This window comes from Brassica napus, chromosome C4 (genome assembly GCF_020379485.1).
Source record: "Brassica napus cultivar Da-Ae chromosome C4, Da-Ae, whole genome shotgun sequence".
Lineage (NCBI taxonomy): Eukaryota > Viridiplantae > Streptophyta > Magnoliopsida > Brassicales > Brassicaceae > Brassica > Brassica napus.
In genome coordinates this window covers 27,102,444-27,116,939 of record NC_063447.1, presented here as the reverse complement: position 1 = coordinate 27,116,939, position 14,496 = coordinate 27,102,444, and the positions used below count along the sequence as shown (strand labels likewise).

The 14,496-nt window shown below is 40.3% G+C and overlaps 1 protein-coding gene and 1 non-coding gene across 2 annotated transcripts; both read right to left on the bottom strand.

Annotated features, from left to right (window-relative positions):
* Positions 1-3,142: 3,142 nt before the first annotated feature.
* On the bottom strand, positions 3,143-4,775 carry LOC106395103 (fasciclin-like arabinogalactan protein 21). Its single transcript, XM_013835628.3, has one exon. It carries the CDS (start codon positions 4,335-4,337, stop codon positions 3,267-3,269), a length of 1,071 nt encoding a protein of 356 aa, XP_013691082.2. The 5' UTR covers positions 4,338-4,775; the 3' UTR covers positions 3,143-3,266.
* A 4,188-nt stretch (positions 4,776-8,963) lies between these two features.
* Positions 8,964-9,070, bottom strand: LOC125586590. Its single transcript, XR_007323127.1, has one exon. It is a non-coding gene; the product is annotated as a small nucleolar RNA R71 (small nucleolar RNA).
* Between the last annotated feature and the right edge of the window lie 5,426 nt (positions 9,071-14,496).

Genomic DNA, 14,496 nt, shown 5'->3' with positions numbered 1-14,496 from the left:
TTGAAGCTGACAAATGAGTTGATATGGATCAAGGGTATCTTGAAGGATCTTGGCATCGAGACAACAACACCCATGACCATGCATTATAATAACCAAGCAGCTATCCAAATTGCATCAAAATCAGTTTTTTTCATGAGAAGACAAAATATAGAAGTTGATTGTCACAAGGTGAGATATACGATAGTCCAAGGAGTGATACTGCCATGCTATACATGAAGTGTAGATCAGCTTGCTGATGTGTTCACTAAAATTGCAAGACAAAAAACAAGTGAGTCCTGTCACTCTCGCCTTGGACTCATTGATCTCACACCTAGCAGCTGATCTCCTTAACCATGAAACTTACACCTTTTTTCCTCGTTAAATTTTTGTCCCAATGAGTTTTCCTTGGTAAGATTTTTAATGAGAAAGGTCTTTATGGTTCCCAAGCTTGACCGGTTCCTATGGCCAAGCTTGAGGGGGAGTATTGAATATTAAAATAAAAAGAAAAAGTTTTCATCCAGGAAGGTCTGTCTGTCAAGATTAATGCTAGAAAAGTTTGCCAAAGAGAAACAAGCAAGACTTGGCAGCACGAATAGTACATGCGGAACTACGGTATAAACAGATTTTTATTTTATTGTAGCTTTCATAGTAAGCCAAATGTGTTTAGCCAAATGTGTTTGGCTTCTTGTGTATGCATGTTCTGGTTTTCTTCTTCTTTTATAATCTATTGTAGTGACATTTTTAGATCTAATGGAGACTATTCTTTCTTCATCATTCTTACTCTCACTCTTTTACTCAAGAACACAAATTTTCATTTCTCACATATCTCTAAACTAAATCTCTTTTAATCTCTCTGGTTACTTAATCTACTCTCTTATTTCTCATAATCTTGCATGGAGAAGGTGGTCTGGATGTTTGGTAGTGATGGTCGTTACTTGGGCCGTCATTGCATCTCTTCGGTGGTGGTGGTGGAGAGTGGTTTTGGGTTGTCGGTTGTGGCGGTTGAGGACTTTGTGTAACTGGAGGGTAATACACCAGTGATGATGGAGGTGGACTGTAGACGGTGTAAAATCCTAAACCTTATGAGTATTAAAATTAGGGGTGTTCAATCCGGATATCGGTTCGGTTTAGGTTCGGTTTTTTTTGGTTTTCGGTATTTCGGTTAGTAAAATATAACTACCATTCTAAATCCATATTTACTTCGGTTCGGTTCGGTTTATATACCGTCGGTTTTCGGTTTATTCGGTTTTATACCAAAAAACATAATTATTTAGTTTGAGATCATATAAAATGAATTTTAGAGTCATATTGTCAACACAGTCATTTATTAAAAATATATTACATGTTCAAATAAATGAACAAAAAAGTAAAAATGCTTCTACCATGAAATAAAATAATCAAATCTATAATTGAAATCAGAGCCTGAAATTTTGAAAATAAAAATATGAAACAAAACAGAAACATGAAAGAAAAGTTTTTCCACTCTTCCATATTTAGTGTTCATTAAAGTCATGCTTTTTCGATTGAACACGAAACTCTGTTTGTTTATAGATAAGAAAAAAGTTATGAAAATTTTCCATTAATTATTTTCTATCAAATTTATAATCTTCGTATTAATTTAGTGAATACTAAAATAAAGCAAAAAGATAAAAAAAAAACTTAAAAATAAAATTTCTGAATTGCGATGTATTGTTATTTAATTATAGTTCAATTGTTTTACAAATTGTTCTTTATTACTATAACATTATGGTAGTAGTTATTAACACAAATTTAACTTATATAACAAATAGATATTCATGTATTGTTATAAAATAGATACATATTTACATGTTTCTACTTTTAGTCGGTTTTGTTCGGTTTATTCGGTTTAATCGGTTATATACCAAACCATATCCAAATCCTACGGTTTTTATAAAATTATATCCATTCGGTTTATATGGTATATAACAAAACCAAACCATATTGTCTATTTCGGTTCGGTTCGGTTTGGTACGGTTCGGTTTTACCATATTGAATAGCCCTAATTAAAATACAAAACCTTATGAGTATTAAAATACAAAAACATCCTTATTGAAATTGGAAATCGGAAAATATACGATTATCATATTTCCTAAACATACGTTCAATATTCTCCATGAAGATTTTGAATGCTCAACTTGGACACTAACTTCTTAAATGGAGCTCCGAGTCCTTTGCTTAAGATATCGGCAATCTTCGAATCTGTACGAATACGTTAAGTAGTTATGATCCCATCTCGAACAGCATCACAGACTGAATAAAATCATTTTCAGTATGCTTGGTACGCATGTGGAAAACAGGATTTGCAAGATGTGAATTGCTGCTTTACTATCACAGAAAAATCGAGTTTGCACAACTTGTTCGAGTCCAAGTTCTTTTAACAATTTTGCGAATCCACTTCGTCTCGCGGTTAGCAGCTTACATGGAGCTTTATTCTGCCTTTGCAGATGATTGTGATACAGTGTCTTGCTTTTTTCGTTTTCCAGGCATTAGGTGATCCTCTTGAAATGCTTTAACATGTGAGAGTTATTACCACATATGAGAAGATCATCGACATATATCAACACACCCAACTCAATGTTTTTGCACGAGTATGAGAAGAGTGAGTAGTCTTCATAAAACTAAAAAAATCCAAAACTAAGAACCGCATCTGAGAGAGGCAAAGAATGCTAATGTAAATGAAATCTGAAAGGTGCATTTAATTGTGTGTACAATATATAGACTGTGTAAATATACTTGCCTAAGTACCCTACTTGTATTATATATATGGTGTAATCTCAGTATAATAAGATCATTCAATCATTAACCTCTATTGAGTACATACAACAAACCGGAGACAAGAGATCCAAGTTTGTGATGTCAAGACTCAGGATGACCCAGATAAGAGCAGAGGAGATGTATTTGTTTCTGAGCGTTTTCTGCAGAGAATATAACGGTTATATTGAGAGTTTGACTCTCAGGTTTAAAAGAGGAGCAAGGTGAAGCCAAGTCTCTTTTTGGATCGGTCGGTGTTTAGTTTAACCAATCTGATAGAGAGATTGGTTACAACCTAGAGACACACGACACGTCGTGATTAGTTATATCCACATTTAATATCCCACCCAGTTTATGAAATAAAGATGTGAAGCTGAGTGGTCACTGCTTATAAAGTGACATAGCTATGATCAATAATCATTACTAAAAAATGTGTATATATCAATTACTAAAAACAAAAATATAAACAACATGGATGTGTAAATCTACAAGGGAAGGAACAAAAAGATGGTGAGTTAAGCCCGTGGGAGCTCTAGTGTGTGTGATATCCCATGGATTACAAAGTTGTTAGAAGAGAACATATCTGGAGCTACAATCTCAACTCCAGAGATCATGAAACACTGTGACGAATTAACTATACCTCTCCTAGTGATTATGAGATCTTGGTAAGGATCTAGTGTCTTGAGTAAGGCTTTATCAGGCATTGAAGCGAGATCTTTCTTGGTAAGTCGTTGAGCAAGAATGTGACGTCTCATGACTTCGTAGAGAAGCGGAGAAGCAGAAGACAGTGAGACCAGATTTGGTGTGGCTAGAATTGTTACTCCGGTCAAGTTCTTGTGTTGATCTGCAATGATCCTGTTGAGAACAGAGTGCAATCCGATTGCAAATGGCACAAACCCGTTTGAACTTAGCAGCTGAATGATCCGAGTCCAGTCTATCTTAACCGGCACAGCTTCTTCTTCTTCTTCTTCTTCTTCGATAATGGTTTTGTTTGAGTCAGATTGACACAAAGATGACCGTGGAATATGATCCATGTGAGGTAGCAGAGGTGAGAAGGGTCCAAGAACTCCGTGAATTACCAATGAATCTCCAAGAAACATGTCCGGGTGTGAGATCATGACATGATTCACTTCTGCTCTTCTTGATTCTTTGTCAACGCTGGAGATTTGGACGCTCTGGTGACGGAGAAGGGTAGGGAGACAGGTTCCTTGTGGCTTCTTGAGGAGTTCCTCCATCGGAAGCCTTAGAGGGAGTGTGTGATACTGAAGAAGCTGCTTCAGAAACAGAGGAGGAAGAGATGACGTGTTGAACAAGGAAGAGTCGTCAATAGCGAAGAGGGTTGTGCTGGGAGAAGAAGAAAGGAAGATCTCAGAAGATACGTGGAGGAGAGTGGCGATTGCTTTGAAATTGGATTGGCGTAGAGCTTTTGAAGCGTTTAAAGAGAGAGGATCATGATGAGTAATGGGTCTGTTAGTTTTTGTGATGTTGGAATCTGGAGGTGGAGGTAGAGTGGTGGAGACGGCCATGAAAGCTAAAGCAATAGAGAGGACAAAGTAGACAAAGCAATCCAATGAACAACAACCCATCTCAGAGACTTGGAGAAGAAGAAGAAGACGAAGAAGAAGAAGAAGAAGAGAGAGAGCTCGTCAAAGAAATGGTTTCTTGGAGAGGGAAGTTAGGTTTCACAGGAGAGTTTGCCGTGTGGATAAGTCTTCGTCATTATATCTTATACTCATTTTATTAGTTAATCCTTTTCGTGCTTTTTTCTTTTCTTGTAGCGGTTACTTATTAAACTAACTCAATGTCATTATCGCAAGAATGTTGTACTCTTAGATTCTTCATAGCAACAAGACAACGTTTATAGAATTTTTCAAACCACACAAATATGTTGTTTCAATAAACCCTCTAGTCTAATGTAAAATTCGCACAAGAGCCTCAAAAAAGATTGAGGGATTACATAGTTTTCACTGTGCTTTGAGTTAAAAGTAATAGTGTAGAGATGAAGATTGACCAATTTAAAACCGCATATATCCACTACAAGAAAACAGCGGTATTCTGACGGACATTCCGACGGAAAATGAAATCCTCGGAATATTCCGAGGAATTTCCGAGGAAATTCCGAGAAAGCACAAAATTGGGTTTCCTCGGAATTTCCTCGGAATATACCGACGGAATTCCGAGGAAATATCTATCCGTCGGAATATTCCGAGGAAATTCCGAGGGAAAATGGGTTCCTCGGAAAAAACCGATGAATTCCGAGGAAATATTATAGCCGTTGGAGAGCCGTTGGGGGATTTTACAAAATTCCGAGGAAATTCCGACGAACTTGCATTTTCCGTCGGAATTCCGTCGGAATTTCCTCGGTCTGTCGGCAGGATTTAAACTATAAATACAAGCACTCCTCTTCCTCTTCATTCACTCCATATCTTCATCCTCCCTCTTACTCTATTTACACACGAATTTGATTCATAAAAAATATGTCTTCTTCAAATTATTTTCGTTCTTGGATCGATCGACCTCATTTGGATCCGAACACGAGATTGCTTACGGAAGAATACCAACGAGGTATAACCGAATTCATGGGGTTAGTTCACCGACAACCGGAAGAAAAAACAGGTATGTTAAGATGTCCTTGCTCTAATTGTAAAAATAGAAAGGTTATTAAAGAGTGGGATGTTTGGACTCATCTATATTTGAGTGGGTTTACACGAAGTTACAAAATTTGGTATCATCATGGGAAAACTGATTATGAACATGGTAGTACTAGCGAACCTCAGCCAGCGGTTAGATTAGAAGAACCAATTAGAACAGATGTAGATTATGGTGTAGGTACTGAGCATATGGTAAATGATCATTTTAGAGGGGAAGATTTACCCAATGCAGAAGCTAGGAGATTTTATGATATGTTGGATGCTGGAAAGCAACCATTGTACGAAGGTTGCAGAGATGGTCATTCAGCTTTATCATCTGCTACAAGATTGATGGGCATTAAAACAGATTATAATTTGGCTGAAGACTGTGTGGATGCGATTGCTGATTTTGTAAAAGGTATTCTACCCGAGGATAATGTAGCTCCTGGTTCATACTACGAGGTTCAGAAACTTGTAGCTGGTCTTGGTTTATCGTATCAGGTAATAGATGTATGCAGCGACAACTGCATGATTTATTGGAGGGCGGATGAACAGCGGGTTACATGCAAATTTTGTGGAAAGCCTCGTTATAAAGATACGAGTGGAAGAGTTCCAGTGCCATATAAAAGGATGTGGTATTTACCTTTGACGGAAAGGTTGCAGAGGTTGTATCTGTCTGAACGCACAGCGCAACCAATGAGATGGCATGCGGAGCACTCAACAGATGGTGAGATCAGACATCCTTCAGATGCAAAAGCGTGGAAGCATTTCCAATCAAAGTATCCCGACTTTGCGTATAAGAGAAGAAATGTCTACCTTGGATTATGTACTGATGGTTTCAGTCCGTTTGGCAAGAGTGGAAGACAGTATTCTCTATGGCCCGTCATTCTTACACCATACAACCTACCCCCAAACTTGTGCTTGCGACGAGAGTTTTTGTTTCTCTCGATTCTTGTTCCCGGACCAGAGCATCCTAAGAGATCACTTGATGTGTTTCTTCAGCCACTAATATATGAGTTGCAACAACTATGGGCTCAAGGTGCTGAAACATACGATGTTTCGTGTAAAGAAAACTTTCAAATGCGGGCAGTACTAATGTGGACAATAAGTGATTTTCCAGCATATGGTATGTTGTCTGGATGGACAACGCATGGAAGGCTATCATGTCCATATTGTCAAGATAACACTGATGCTTTCCAACTAAAACACGGAAGAAAAACGTGTTGGTTTGACTGTCACAGGAGATTTCTACCACCTGATCATCCATATCGTAGGAGTAGGAATTTGTTTACGAAGAACAAGAGGGTGTTTGACAGTCCACCTCCGGAAATTTGTGGGAAAGATTTGAAGATACAACTAAGAGATTTTGGTGCAGAAAGGACGCCAGACGTTGATATATTGCATATTTCCATTATCTTATCCATTCATCCATGTGCATTTTGATCATATATACTAGGATTTAGTCATGTTTAGGTTACATTTTGCATACATGAGCCTCTATCAGGTGTTGGAGTGCCACATGGAGTTCTTGGGGCTATTTGGATGCATTTGGAGCTCAAAGGAGGTGATATATTTGATCATTGGACGAGCAGAGCAGGGGAGCGAGGTTCCGCAGCGACGTCATGAGGTCGCTCCAAAGCACCTCTCAGAGCGACCTAGCTGGAGCGACCCCGTGAAGTCGCTCGCCATACTCACCCCGTGAAGCGACTTTCCCAGAGCGACGCGCCGAGGTCGCTCGCATCTCACACACCTCTCGGAGCGACCTCCTAAAGCGACGCCATGAAGTCGCTCGCGTTCTCGTCACTCCGAACAGTCTTAGATGACCCTGGAGCGACCTCTCAGAGCGACCTATCAAGGTCGCTCCCGATCCAGAGCGACCCGTTGGAGCGACACATCAAAGTCGCTCGGGACCTCTCGCCCGGAGACACCAAAAATCGGCCCTGGAGCGACCTTCCGGAGCGACACCTGCAAGTCGCTCCGCGTTATTTTGCTGCCGAAAATCATGACTTCTCAAGGACCTTTTTGCAATTTATTTTGGACGTTTTACATTTCTAAAACCTATGTTTTAAACATCTTTGGTAGCCACCAGAGAGATTATCTTTTGATCTATTGAGAAATACACAAAAACTCTCTTGAGAAGTTCATCTCTTGGATTTTGATTGTTATGTTCTTGTGTTATTGTTGATTTCTTATCTATTTCTCTACATGATTAATCTGAAATCCAATATGGGTTTAAGAGGAATCATGGAGATTAGTGAGTAATCACCTTTTGAATTCATGGGTTAGGGAGATCAAGGGTGATTAGGTTAGTTCTAGGATGTTTTAGTGTAGATCATTCTTGTTCCTTGCTAGTAGAGTATTCATAATGCATCTTCTGAGTTGGCCACTCAAAAGTTGATCAATAGGCATTTCCCACCCAAAAGGTGTTTGATGAAATGCCTGAGACAACTCTCCTAGGCTTTTAGTATACTTTGCCAAAGACATTTGTTGTTAAAGATGCTAAGATAGCTAATAGACTTGTTAGTAATGATTGCTTTCATATTATTCAACCAAAGACATTTGATGTTTGAGATATGTTAGCAAATGAGCATTCATCTAGACATAGAGCTTGCTTAGAATTGTGTCTAGGCTTAAGGTTGATAGTTTGATTGATCATTTGCCATCCTTAGTTCGATACTTGATCACCCAAGGTCTAATCCCTATGCCCATGAGTTCTCTTTTCCCTTAGTCAAAAAGTATCATTCTGTTATTGCTTTCTAGTTTTAGTCATAGCTTAAAACCCATCTAAATCATTGGTTGCACTTAGATTAAGTGAGTACTTGCATTCTCAGTGCTTTGATATCCCTCAGAACTGGTTCGACAATCACTATACTACAACATTTGTCTTAGGAGCCTTGAAAACTCCTAACATCAAATTGGCGCCGTTGCCAAATTCTGAGTAGATTTGAACATTGAGATTTAGTCACTTACTTGAGACTAAGTCATTTTTATTTTCTTTTGTTACTGATTCTTCTTCTTCACCTACCTTTAACTTTCAGGTGTATGAACTTGAGGAGCAGGGGTCCATCAAACCTAGTTCCAATAGTAGCAGACATCAGAGCTTTCGAGAGGGAGTGTGCTAGAGCTAGAAGAGAAGAAGAACAACAAGCCCACTTGCAGAGATTGGATATCGATATGGCAGATCCACCGCAAGGGGCAGAACACCAACCGCGGGCAGCTCGACCCATTGGTACTTATGACCGGCCCAACATTCTTGGTCATAGACTAGGAATCCGAGCACCGGCTGTGGCAGCCAACAACTTTGAGGTCAAGTCAGGACTCCTCAACGTGATCGAGAACAACAAGTATCATGGCTTGGCTCTGGAGGACCCATTTGATCACTTGGATAGGTTCGACAGCTACTGTGGGTTGTCAAAAACCAATGGTGTTTCCGAAGATGCCTTAAAGCTCAAGCTATTCCCTTTCACTTTGGGGGATAAGGCACGTCAGTGGGAGAAGTCTCTACCCAGCCACTCTATCACCACTTGGGATGAGTGCAAGAGAGCATTCTTGGAGAAATTCTTCTCATCCTCAAGAACTGCTAAGCTGAGAAATGAGATCTCCAGTTTCCAACAGAAGAACTTGGAAGGATTCAGTGAAGCCTGGGAGAGATTCAAGGGCTACCAAGCTCAATGCCCACACCATGGTTTCTCTAAGGAGAGCTTGCTGAGCACATTCTACCGTGGTGCTCTTCCTAAGTACAGGGCCAGACTGGATACAGCTAGCAATGGGTTCTTCTTGGGGAGAACTGAGGAAGATGCAGAGGAGCTGGTTGACAACATGGTAAAGAGTGATGCAGTCTACAGTGGAGACCACGACAGAAGCAGTCGAACAGATGATAAGCAGACGAGGAAGGAGTTGAAAGCTCTACAGGATAAGATAGACATCCTCCTTGCTGATAAAGCCACACAAGAGCAGCTGCACTTTGTTGGTAACCCAAGCCAAGATACACCACCTGTTGTCCATGAGGTTGAGGGTTTGGAAGGTCAGGAAGAGCTGTGTTTCATCAACAACAATGGTAGCTGGTACAAAAAAGAGCCCAACTTTCAGTACAACAACTACCAACAGAAATCCTATCCCAACAACCAACAGAGTGGTTATCCGCCTCGAAACAACCAGCAAGGCAGCTATCAACCTCATCAAAACCCCTCATCTGGTTCCTCTGCTCCTCAAGAGAGCAGCACTGACACCCTGCTGAAACAAATCTTGGAGTCTCAGACTAGAAGTGAGAAGCATGTTGGTTATGAGTTGAAGAACCTTCATTCCAAGATTGATGGGAGCTACAATGAGCTCAACAACAAGTTCTCACATCTTGCTTCTACAGTCAAGAATTTAGAGAATCAGTTTGCTTCCATGAACACTCACCAGACTCGCCAGCAAGGATCTCTACCTGGAAAATCTGACCAAAACCCCAAGGAGGCCAAAGCTATCACCCTTAGGAGTGGTAAGCAGTTACCTCCTACAACCCTCACCAGGGATGCTGAGAAACTAGGTGAGGAGGTGGCCATCAACTTAGATGATGAAGTGGTGATTGTTGATGAGAAAATCAATGATGAAATCTTGGAGAAGATTGTGGAAGCCAAGGGTAAAGGAAAGGTTGGGGAAGCGAAGAAAACAGTGAAAGATGGTGAAGTTCTTGCTCCAGCAAGTGAGAATTCTTTTGTTCCTCCTCCCTATGAACCCAAACTACCATTCCCTGGTAGATTCAAGAGGCAGCTGCTAGAGAAGTACAAGGCTTTGTTTGACAAGCAAATGAGTGAAGCTCAGGTTGCAATGCCCATCATCGATGCTTTCATGTTGATTCCTCAATACAACAAGTTCCTGAAAGATGTTGTAGCTGCAAAGAAGAAGGAAATGGAAAGCATGATGATTCTTACCCATGAGTGCAGTGCCATCATCCAAAGGCTTGATGTTCCAGAGAAGTTAGAGGATCCAGGATGCTTCACACTACCTTGTGCTCTTGGACCTATGATATTTGAGAAATGTCTCTGCGATTTGGGAGCTAGTGTCAGCGTGATGCCTTTGTCTGTTGCAAAGAAGCTTGGATTCACTCAGTACAAGAAGTGTAAACTCTCTCTGGTGTTAGCTGATCGTTCAGTGAAGTACCCTGTGGGCATCTTAGAGGACCTACCTGTGAAGATTGGAAAATATGAGATACCTACAGATTTTGTGGTGCTTGAGATGGGTGAGGAGGCTCAAGACCCATTGATTCTTGGAAGGCCATTCTTAGCTACAGCAGGAGCAATTGTTAAGGTGAAAGCGGGCACGATTGATCTCCATTTGGGTAAAGGGCATGTTCTCCACTTTGACATCAAGGAGAAAATGAAGAAACCAACTGTGTTCGGGCAAGCCTTCTACATTGAAGAGATGGGCACTCTTGCTGATGAGCACCTTGAAGAGTTACCACCTGAGGACGACGAGGAGGGAGCATCTCCCTCTACTCATTCCCATAGAAGGTAACCCACTACTTTCCCTTGTATATACCATTTCGTTTTTGCATATTAGTTTTCTCTTTTTGGGTATCTCTCTCTCCTTGACAACACAGAGACTGTGTCATTTAAGTTTGGGGGAGGTACCAAGTATTTGATCACGTTTGCTTTGATGATTTTGAGTCTCATGCATTGCATTATACATATATATTTGCATAAAAAAAATTCATTTAGTTTGCATCATTGGCATTTCTAGGAGAGTCTAGAGCATATAGGTTGCATTTACTTGCATTGGGAGCAATGATTTGAAATGCCTTGTAAAGAACATTACTTTGCACCTGAATAGCTTATGCACCTCTCAAAAACACTTGTATGCTTCGAGCCTTGAAGACTCTTCCTGAAACTTGTTGATTGCTGAAACTCAGTCTTTGAAGCCAACTACAACCTTATTTGAACTGAACGAACTTAATGCTTCTTGCTCATGGTCCCTTGTGTACTGAGTCATGGCTATACACACTTGAGTTGTCACATCCTTTATGCCAATCTTATTTTGACAAACTCTAGTGGTAGACCACTCCCAAAACCTTTCCCTTCTTTTAAGCTTTCATTGTTTGATGAGTGAGGCCTTCTTCGGAAAGTCTTACATGTGCATAATGTTGAGAGTATCGGGAACGACAATGCTTGATCTTCATTCTTGCTAGATTGGGCACTCTATTGTCTAGCTATAGGTGGGGGGTGAGAGTTGTGATTATGATTTGGGAGCAATGAAAAAGGAAAAGAAATGACTCTTTGTGTTTAAGTGAATTGTCTTACTGGGATAAGTAGAAAAACCTCTAGCTCAAGTTATGAAAAGTCTTGGCCCCCATTTAAAAAAAAAAAAAAAAAAAAAAAAAAATAAAAAAAAAACATAAAATATGAAAAGAAAAGAAAAAAAGAAAAAGGGGGCTAGCAAAGTTGTTAGGAGCTAAGTAATGTTTTGAGGTTGTGAAAAATCCCTTGTAGATTTCAAAGAGAAGGAGTTAATGTTCTTAGGATCTTTTGGTGAGAGATGTGAGTTGGGTTTGACATTTGAGAATGATTGTGTAATTGTATGTTTGGGAAAAGGGTAGAACAATGGAGATTGAGCATTGTATGCATGAGTTGATCCCTTTCTTAGATATATTATGTGCAATGTCAAGGCTACTTGTTTCGAGAGTAAACCACCTTAAAGATTTTATGTTTCAAACCTCTTGAATCACTTGAATAAAAGCCTTCCCTCACCCAACCAAATGACTTGGACCAACTGACCATTTGCAAGAATTCACCTGATGTTTTGTGCTTAATGAATGTGAGAGTTGGTTGATTTGAATGTGTGGATGCTTGATGATGAGTGTAAGGGCAAAAAGAGTTGAGATAGGCCTAGAGAAGCTAGAGTGTAATAAGAGAGTGTGCTCATGCTGGATTAGATGTTGAATCGAGTACTAGTTGTGTTTCTTTTGGCTATGAGCTCCCACCTTCAAACCTCTCTCCCTATGAGTTCTAGAAAGTTCACTTGTGGACAAGTAAAAGAACAAGTTTGGGGGAGTTGATATCTTGCATATTTCCATTATCTTATCCATTCATCCATGTGCATTTTGATCATATAGACTAGGATTTAGTCATGTTTAGGTTACATTTTGCATACATGAGTCTCTATCAGGTGTTGGAGTGCCACATGGAGTTTTTGGGGCTATTTGGATGCATTTGGAGCTCAAAGGAGGTGATATATGTGATCATTGGACGAGCAGAGCAGGGGAGCGAGGTTCCGCAGCGACGTCATGAGGTCGCTCCAAAGCACCTCTCAGAGCGACCTAGCTGGAGCGACCCCGTGAAGTCGCTCGCCATACTCACCCCGTGAAGCGACTTGCCCAGAGCGACGCGCCGAGGTCGCTCGCATCTCACACACCTCTCGGAGCGACCTCCTAAAGCGACGCCATGAAGTCGCTCGCGTTCTCGTCACTCCGAACAGTCTTAGATGACCCTGGAGAGACCTCTCAGAGCGACCTATCAAGGTCGCTCCCGATCCAGAGCGACCCGTTGGAGCGACACACCAAAGTCGCTCGGGACCTCTCGCCCGGAGACACCAAAAATCGGCCCTGGAGCGACCTTCCGGAGCGACACCTGCAAGTCGCTCCGCGTTATTTTGCTGCCGAAAATCATGACTTCTCAAGGACCTTTTTGCAATTTATTTTGGACGTTTTACATTTCTAAAACCTATGTTTTAAACATCTTTGGTAGCCACCAGAGAGATTATCTTTTGATCTATTGAGAAATACACAAAAACTCTCTTGAGAAGTTCATCTCTTGGATTTTGATTGTTATGTTCTTGTGTTATTGTTGATTTCTTATCTATTTCTCTACATGATTAATCTGAAATCCAACATGGGTTTAAGAGGAATCATGGAGATTAGTGAGTAATCACCTTTTGAATTCATGGGTTAGGGAGATCAAGGGTGATTAGGTTAGTTCTAGGATGTTTTAGTGTAGATCATTCTTGTTCCTTGCTAGTAGAGTATTCATAATGCATCTTCTGAGTTGGCCACTCAAAAGTTGATCAATAGGCATTTCCCACCCAAAAGGTGTTTGATGAAATGCCTGAGACAACTCTCCTAGGCTTTTAGTATACTTTGCCAAAGACATTTGTTGTTAAAGATGCTAAGATAGCTAATAGACTTGTTCGTAATGATTGCTTTCATATTATTCAACCAAAGACATTTGATGTTTGAGATATGTTAGCAAATGAGCATTCATCTAGACATAGAGCTTGCTTAGAATTGTGTCTAGGCTTAAGGTTGATAGTTTGATTGATCATTTGTCATCCTTAGTTCGATACTTGATCACCCAAGGTCTAATCCCTATGCCCATGAGTTCTCTTTTCCCTTAGTCAAGAAGTATCATTCTGTTATTGCTTTCTAGTTTTAGTCATAGCTTAAAACCCATCTAAATCATTGGTTGCACTTAGATTAAGTGAGTACTTGCATTCTCAGTGCTTTGATATCCCTCAGAACTGGTTCGACAATCACTATACTACAACATTTGTCTTAGGAGCCTTGAAAACTCCTAACATCAGACGTCGGTGGACATGAGCGTTTTCCGGTAGATGCTGTTGGAGAACTACATAACTGGCACAAAAAAAATATTTTCTGGGATCTGCCATACTGGGAGGATCATCTGCTAAGGCATAATTTAGATGTCATGCATATTGAGAAGAACGTTTTTGACAATCTCATGAACACGATCCTTAATGTTCAAGGTAAAACAAAGGATAATTTGAAGTCAAGACTGGATTTAGTCGATATATGTGCTCGTTCAGAACTTCATGTTGATGAGAATGGTAGGGCTCCTTTTCCCATATACCGACTTGATGCAGAGGGAAAAGATGCGTTCTTTGATTGGATTTCAAACGATGTGGAATTTCCAGACGGTTACGCATCAAATTTGCGTAACTGTATCGACAGAAAGGAAGAAAAGTTTACTGGCTTGAAAAGCCACGATTGCCATGTAATGATGCAGCGCCTCCTTCAGTTCGCCTTCAAGGAACTATTACCACGAAATGTTCATGAAGCAATTGCAGGGATAAGTGGTTTCTTCCGCGATTTATGCACGAGATCAGTGACTCTTGAAGGTAT

Coding starts and splice junctions, on each gene's coding strand:
- LOC106395103 (XM_013835628.3), bottom strand. CDS start 4,337: ATGGGTTGTTGTTCATTGGATTGCTTTGTCTACTTTGTCCTCTCTATT.